At 32.9% G+C, this 8726-nt stretch overlaps 1 protein-coding gene across 1 annotated transcript; it reads left to right on the forward strand.

The window, feature by feature from the left end:
* The first annotated feature begins 1606 nt into the window (after positions 1 to 1606).
* Positions 1607 to 8173, forward strand: LOC100261763 (uncharacterized). Its single transcript, XM_010657634.3, has 6 exons — positions 1607 to 1851; positions 4846 to 5040; positions 5594 to 5710; positions 5882 to 6031; positions 7122 to 7180; positions 7763 to 8173. The coding sequence occupies exons 1-6, from the start codon at positions 1630 to 1632 to the stop codon at positions 7896 to 7898; spliced, it is 879 nt and encodes a 292-aa protein (XP_010655936.1). The 5' UTR covers positions 1607 to 1629; the 3' UTR covers positions 7899 to 8173.
* Positions 8174 to 8726: the final 553 nt, after the last annotated feature.

An 8726-nucleotide genomic window follows, 5' to 3' on the forward strand; every position in this document is an offset into this window, starting at 1 on the left:
TTATTCTGAAGGTTCTATGCATTTATACATAATGTGGACGTTCCAAAAACATTATCTATATTTTTAATTATTCATTAAACTACTCTAAAAAGGTATATAAAAAAAACACCTTAAAATTATTTTTAATAATGTGTTATAAGAATAGATCCTAAAAAAGTAACGGGGAAAAATGGATTTTGACCTACTAATTTTAAAAAATATAGAAAAATGAATTTCAAATTTTTATAAATCAGTTTTATTTTTCTTCATTTAAAATTATTTTAAAATATATACAATTTTCTATATTTCAAATAATTATTTCTTAAAATAACTTTTTATTTGTCAAGATTAATTTTCAACTTTTATCTATTTAAAAATATTTTAAAATACTCACATTTTTTTATAATTAAAATAATTATTTCTTAAAATAACTTTTTACTTGTCAAGATTAATTTTCAAATTTTATCTATTTAAAAATATTTTAAAATACTTGCACTTTTTCATAATTCAAATAATTATTTTTTTTAAATAGCTTTTTACTTGTCAAGATTAATTTTCAATTTTTATCTATTTTAAAATATTTTAAAATACACCTTTCATCTATTTTAAAATATTTTAAAATAACTTTGATCTATTTAAAAATATTTTAAAATACACCTTTTATCTATTTAAAATACTCACATTTTTTTATAATTAAAATAATTATTTCTTAAAATAACTTTTTACTTGTCAACATTAATTTTCAAATTTTATCTATTTAAACATATTTTAAAATACTTGCACTTTTTCATAATTCAAATAATTATTTTTTTTAAATAGCTTTTTACTTGTCAAGATTAATTTTCAATTTTTATCTATTTTAAAATACACCTTTCATCTATTTTAAAATATTTTAAAATACTTGCAGTTTTTCATAATTCAAATAATTATTTTTTAAAGCAATTTTTTACTTGTTAATATTAATTTTATACTATTATCTATTTAAAAATATACATACTTTCTCATAATTCAAATAATTATTTCTTAAAATAACTTTTTACTAGTCAAGATTAATTTTCAACTTTTATCAATTTAAAAACATTTTTAAATACACGCACTTCTTTATAATTTAAATAATTATTTTTTAAAATAATATTTTACTTGTCAAGATTAATTTTCAACATTTATCAATTTAAAAATATTTTAAAATACACGTAATTTTTCATAATTTAAATAATTATTTCTTAAAATAATTTTTTACTTTTCAAGATTAATTTTCAACTTTATAATTGATTTATATGTTCAACTTAGAAAACAATTCTCAAGTTTAATTTTTAAATCAAATGTTAGTAATAAATGCAATAAATATATATTTCTTGTTCTGCCAAGTCAGCTTAAGTCTGCATTTAAATGTACTTTTCCAATTGAAGTAAACCCTAATGGCCTTTTTGTTTTCTTATTTAATTTTCTATATATGTATATACAAAAATAATATTCAATAAAATAAAAAATGAAGAAAAAACCAAAGTATAAAAGGGAAAATAAAGGAGAGACCTTTTTTCTTCAGCTTGTTTTCACTGGAAAAGAAAAAGAAAAAAAAAATTGTAAGAAAAAGCTGCACAGAAAAATCAGTGGGGAGAAAGAAAAAAAAAAAAAAAAAAAAGAGTAACAATGACTACTCCATTAAGGCTAGTCTTGCCTCCTCTTGGCCTCACCAGTGCCACCACCACACCCATTGCCTCCTTTTCATTTTCTCCCTCCAAACTCCCAATTCTGTTCCATTTTGTCACTTCCCCCAGTCCGAATTCCTCCAACCCCTTCATTTTCTCCCCTTCTCTTGCTCTCCATAGATGTTTCCCAGAGAAAAGATCCACTCTTTCGTCAAGGCAGATGGTATACCTCTCTCGTTTTCTCTCTAGATATGTGGTTGCATGTTCGTTCCGTTGTGAAATGGTGTTTTGGGAAGTCGGTCTTGTTTGGTTTTCTGTTTGGAAGAGAGTAGTGTATATGTTTGGTGGTGTGAAATGGTGTTCAGGGAATTGGGTATTGCTTGGTTTAGTGTTTGGAATACGAAATTGTGTGTGGTTTGTTGTATCAAGTGGTTTTTTGAGATTGGGTCTTGCTTCGTTTAGTGTTTGACATACCAAAGTCAATGTTTTTGTGATATGAAATGGTGTTCTGGGAATTTGAGTTTTGCTTTGTTGTGTTGGAAATGCCAATGTGTTTTGTGATATCAAATGGTGTTCTCAGAATTGGGTTTTGTGTCTGAAATACAAAAATGTATGTGTTTTATAGTATATGATGTTATTCTGAGTAATGGTCGTTGTTTGGCTCAGTCTTTGAAATACAAAAATCCTTCGATTTTGAGCTTTGGATTTATCATGCACAGTTTGATTGGTATTTTGAAGGTAATTTTCTTGCTTTTGAGAGCCCAACAGAAAAAAGTTGAATTGATTTTAGTTCTTAAAAGCATGAAGGGTGCTTTCAGAACGCCAAGCAAATGCACCATGGTTTTTTGAAATAATAGGCTATGGTATGGCTTCTGTTTGTGTGACAGTGAATTGTTGAAACTTCGGTTTGTTTGTGTGTCCTTAGAATGTAAAACTTATCCAGTTGGGGTTTTAGATTTGGAACTTCTTGTCCTTTCTCAGCTATGGTAAACCTTTACCCTGCCACAAACGGGTCTGTGAGGGATTTAGCATCAATTCATGGGAAGGTCCTTCTGTTTGATTTTTTGTCAAATGTAGAAGTATCAAATTTGCTGGTGTAACTCACAGGGAATAGGGTTCTTAAAATAGGACCAAGAACCAGTATATTGTTGGGAAATGGGGAAGAGAGAGAGAGAGAGAGAGAGAGAGAGACAGACGTTTAGAGTACTTCAGATTTGGTTCTCAAAGTACTTGAGATCATATGAGGAGAATGAAAGGACTAAATAGAGGGAAATAATAGAAGACAACAGTGAAAACAGTGGTCAGAACAAAGAAGGGTGCAAAGCAATCTCCAAGGCTTTCAATCATATAAGAAGGGAGATGAAATTAGAGAGCTAAGAAAAGTGCAATCAGAAGAGGTAGAGAAAGGAATAGGGATTTGAGAGACAGGAACGTCAAACAAAACTTTGCATGCTGTAACTGCCGCCTTTTTCAATTATGAATATAAAATCAAAAGTATTCCTGTTGTATGGTAGGACTAACGATAAACCACTTAACTGCCTTCCAAAGTTGGACTATTAATGGTCTAACATACGTGGAGACTTTTGTTCAGAATCTTGTTTACAAAAGGTTAAAGAACAAAATCTAAAACCTTGTATTAAAAATGTACTTATTTAAAATCCTTATTTTCCCTGTTTGAAGAGCATCATGGAGAAGGTGAGGATAGATTGGTTTGGCATTACCATGAGAACTGTACATTATGGTTAACTCTTATTTTGGGAAAGTTATAAATGTAAGTGGGGGTAATTTCCAGCTAGGAAAGTAAGAAATATGAGTTCCACGTAAAATCGGCTGTCTTTACTTGGTTGGCAGCTTTGGATAGTCGTTCGGTGTTAGACCACTTGATTAATGAGAACTTGGTGTTTCTAATAATAATCATGTTTGAGAAGCAGTAGAGCGGATGAACATTTTTCCTTAAATTGCTTTTTTGCTTCAGAAAGTGGGTTCAATCGGTGGTCCCACAGATTGAAGAGCACTTTTTGCATTGTGCTTTAGAATGGAAATAAGAATATTAGAGGTGTTTGGAAATGTTCCCTCACTTGTAATTTTGGTGTTTTATGGTAGGAAAGGGATACATGAATCTTTAAGGGATGGGAACTGACTTAAATGAAGTAAAAAATTTTGGTTGTGTCAGTCTTTTTGTGTGGGATGCGTATGGTAAATTTTGGGTTACAACACCTTTTAAAGTCTTTCTTTTTTATTTTCCATTATATTGTAAATTTTTTTCTTTGTATGTCGATTACCGGCATGATAGACTTTGTCCTTTCTTCTTTCTCTGTGTGCAATGAAGCATTAGAATAAAAAAAAAAAATCAATTTGACCGTTGTATCTGTGCTTGGAATATTCCCTACAAATATAGAACTAGAGAGGGAGGAAGGCAAATTCTGCAAGAAAGAAGAGAGAGGTCATTCACCTAGGGAAAAGCAAGCATAGTAAGAAATGATAGAGTTTTACATAGGTTTGACAGAAAGAACAGTTTTGTTTAGTTTTTGTTGCTGGGAAATTAGGTTTCTTTTAGGAATTCAAATTAGGTTTCTTTAGAAGGTATATTAGAGCCACAAGTTCTCTCCAAAATTTGTATGTCCCCAGATCAGGTGGCATATCAAACTTGATCATTATCATTGAACATTCCCAGAAAATATAATCTGGACTGGAATGGTCACTGGATTTAGAGTCTTAAGTGAGCAAGCTTATCTAATCAAGGACCATTCTATCTAGTTAACTTTCCAATGTCAGAGAACTTCCATTTGCACAAAATTAAATGATTGATCATTTCTGATTCATTGGCTATTATCTCTTTTGAGATTGAAAGGAGTCATGTTATCCTTAATGTGGAGTGAATGCCTTTTATGTTATGCACTAGATATAAATTGGACCTCAAATAGTTGGAATTTAAAAGCTTTACCACGTTGTGTGACTTGTGTCAAAGTTACACACGGCTGTCTCTTCTACCATGTAGTATAAAGTAACGACTTGAGCAAACATGCTCAAGTTATGAGATTTCTGGATATTGAGTAGTTTGTTTAAAACATTGAATTCCATTCCACAACAATCAACAAGTCCTAAAGCTCATTGTGAAATTACTTACCATGTGCAGATAGTTTTCACTATTTTTTCTATTTTAATTATGCCCTAATGATTTATTACCGGGGCTTCTGTTTTTCATGTACTGCTGCAGTGGCTTTGTGGATATATGAGAAGAGATCAGGACATGGATAGTTCAAGAAATGATGAGGTGAATGGGGTGCATATGTTTGGTTCTGATGATGAGGTGTTCACTCAAGTTCCAACCCAAGCCCAATCTGTTGTGGAAGGATCAGGGTCGTTGCTGGTATCAGGGTATGAACCAGTCACTGATATGGATTATCTGCAGGTATGTCATTTTGTCGGCCTAAAAGTTTACATGGAGGTATCATCTTGAGTAGTTCGGAGTCAGACTTGGGTGTGTGGAGTAGTTCTTCAGTTGAGATATTGTTCCCTCATGCTTTATTTTATTGTCTGATTTGGAAATGTGTAATATGTGGTTAAACCGTAACACCTTAAATGTGCTACTTTTCCAGATGCCTTGAGATTGAAAGTTTGGGACTAACAACAAAGGGGTCCCACTTAAGACATATGGACAGTAAACATTTGAATGATTAGATGACCTATGCCTATTTGATTTTTTAAATTTATTTAAGATTTTTAAAATAAAATTTCTTTCTAAAATTTTCAGAGATCTGGTGTAGATTAATCTGACTGTGATGATGTTTTTCTTTGAAATCTCTTACATGAATCTGTCTTTTTGTGGGTCAGCAAAGTCCTTATTCTCAAGTCGCGTGCTTGACCATAATTCCATATGATTCTCTGTTGCAACATGGAAGCACCCTGCTTTCCCCTTTCTGCTAATTTCTTTGGGTATGCCTATATTTATTTTATTTTTGCAGGAGTTATTGGCCATTCAACAAGAAGGGCCAAGAGCTATTGGCTTCTTTGGGACACGAAATATGGGATTCCTGCATCAAGAACTTATCGAGATCCTGAGCTATGCTATGGTTATAACTGTATGACATTGGAACTTCAGTCTAGTTTATTTTATATGTAACATTATGTGCTCGTCAGGCAGACCAGATGTTTTCTCAGTACTGGATCTTACCACTTTCATGTTGGCTGCATGGGCGAGCATATGTTCCTGATTTTCAAGGTCATTGCTTTACCGTAATTTTTTCCTGCAGGAAAACCACATTTATACATCAGGAGCATCTGGGACGAATGCGGCTGTTATAAGAGGTGCTTTGAGAGCGGAGAAACCAGAACTGCTTACTGTAATCTTGCCTCAGAGTTTGAAAAAGCAACCTCCCGAAAGCCAGGAACTGCTGTCTAAAGTAAGATTTGCTCATGACTTTCTCTTGTTTCATTTTTCATTTATTGAAAATTAAATACCTTTGCTGCTATCATTCCCATGATTCTTTCACTGTCAAAGGTATTAATGACTGAACATCTAGTCTTTTATTTGATGTGTTTGATCAATAATTAGTTTCGTGAAAGGAAATTGTACTACTAGAAGTTCATAATTTTTCCATCCATGATTTATAGTAGTTTCTATTTCAGAATTAGGTTTGCATTCTAATGTCATGTTGTGATCCTCATCAAACAAATATTTAGAATTTTTGCCACAAATGTGTGGCATGTGTTATTAAACACCACCTGTGATGAAGAACCAGCTACTTCATGGCCCACTTAAAATGATCACAATCAGATGATTTCAAACCATCCAACTTGAAAAGTTTTCAACATTTTGCAGAAAAACTTCCTTTAAAAGGAAAATAGGTGTGAAACAGTTTTATCCTGAACTTTTACCTTTTTCTTTATTATCTTTTGGGTAGGATTGATTAATTTTTGGGTCAAGTTTTTTATTTAAAAGTCATGTTCACAATGAACTGAGTGCTTTTAGTTATATAACACTAGATCTTCCATTTTTACGAGATGGTATCGAGCACACTCCTTGTGTGGCTATGGTTGAGCCCACATGAAACTTTGATTAGTCAGGACTTCAAAACTTTTACAAGAGAGAGGCAAATGTAGTAGCTAGGGTCTTTGACATAGTTACTAATCTAACAACCATTGCTATAGTAGATAGTTTTTTAACCTATCAGTATCATTGTGGACTACGGCCCAACCAGGGATGACTAGCAGCTGCTAATGGAAGAGTCCATGCCAGTGAATCAGCAGGCTGTGTATGGTCGGAATGTTCCAACATGAATGTTTCTCTTTTAGGATTGAGGGTCCATAACTATTGCTGATCTATTTAACATGCAAGAGCATGGATTAAATTGAGTTTCCAAATAAGGACAAATTATTAAGAATGTGGAATTGCAATGAAAATTAAAACTTAAACCAACATATTTGTTGGTAGGGTGCAAAAGAATGTTATTGGTGTTATCTTATTTATTGTTTTTTTGTGTGGATTTTCAGGTGCAGAATGTGATAGAGAAGCCTCACAATGATCACCTTCATCTGATAGAAGCCAGCAGGTCCGTAACAGCTTCATATTTGTAATCTTTTAATGAATAGGACTAAGCAAAGAGTGCTTCCAAATTCATGATGCCCTTTATACACTCTTTTGCTGCTGTGAGAGCTTTCAACTTGCCTGCTTCCTTCTTATTGCTCTGACCCCATCCACAATTTCAAACCCTGATGATGGGAAATGGAAGATAATGTTAATCTGAGGTTACAACCACTGCAACACAGTGATCTGATCTCACTGTTTCTCACCATAGTTTGCTTCCATTCATTGGCCAGTAGGAAAAGAACGGTTTTCTATTTGGTATGGGCTTTTGATTCATTTGGGCACTTCGCTTTGAAAGAAAAAAAGGACAAAGGGCTTAAGCTCCACTCGTCTAGGTCCCACTTCATTAGCTTGTCGGTTTATTCACCAGTTCTACCTCTAAGAGTCATATATCAATGAGCACACTTCTGGCATTACAGGACTAGACAGTTAGACCATTTATTTTACTGTCAGACTTCTCAGTAGCATTCTGTACTTTAAATTATTTTCTGGGTAAATGCAAAGAGGACTCTATCTGATCATTGTTCTTGTCTTGGAGAGACTGCAGGTTGTGTAACCTTGACATCATTACTTGTGTACAGCAAGTCATTTGCTTTGCCTTCCATGACAGCAAGTTGCTGATGGAAACATGTCAAGAGGCCAGAAACCTCCGAAAAATTGTGACTCTCTTCTACCTGGATTGAGAACCAATGCGCTCCTCTGCTCGATACATCAATTTCCATACACAGAGACGAAGAAAGGTGTTCTCTTTGTTGCTTTGTTCGGTTTTGTATGTAAATTAGGAGCCATCTTTCTTTGGAGATTGTTTCAATTTGTCTGTAAATGTAGGAACCATCTTTATATTGCAGATTGTGTTAGTGACAAAGAGGGCCCATTAGCTCTTCTTACTATCATTGGGGGGGATAAAGATAGTGGTTTAATTTAAAAGGAAAGGAAGGAAATCTTAGAAATGTGTTCATACTATGATGCATTCATATCATAGTAGATGTGATATTTAATAATTACATGACACCCTTTTTTTCCTGGCCCTGGAGTGTAGCTTAGTGGAAGTGACCTTTGGCAATGAATCAGAGGTCTCGAGTTTATATTGAAGTGGGTCTAGGATACAAGGATAGAAGGTTGGGTTCATATCATCAAGGATTTGCTTCGCTAGTAGTTGAGATTAATACCTGGTTGGGGTGGATTCTTGTTGGATGATTACATGGCATGGTTATGCAGGGCATCACCAAATAGGGTCTTATCATAAATGTCTTTGATTTTACGTAGGTTTTTTATTTAGGGTTTGATTTTCATAAGGTTGCTCAACTTTATTTTTATTTTCTAGTCATTTTATTATTATTTGGCTATTGATGTATATATATATATACCAAGCAACTTCATGTATATTTGAAAGTAATTATTGTAAAAGTACTTTTAATATGTGGCATTTTTTATTCTCAAATCGAGTTATTTTATAGAATGTCAATGATCATCCCTCTTGAATTTGTTGTTGGTTAGCTATATTATTAGAT

Source organism: Vitis vinifera, chromosome 10, assembly GCF_030704535.1.
Source record: "Vitis vinifera cultivar Pinot Noir 40024 chromosome 10, ASM3070453v1".
NCBI classification, from domain to species: Eukaryota; Viridiplantae; Streptophyta; class Magnoliopsida; order Vitales; family Vitaceae; genus Vitis; species Vitis vinifera.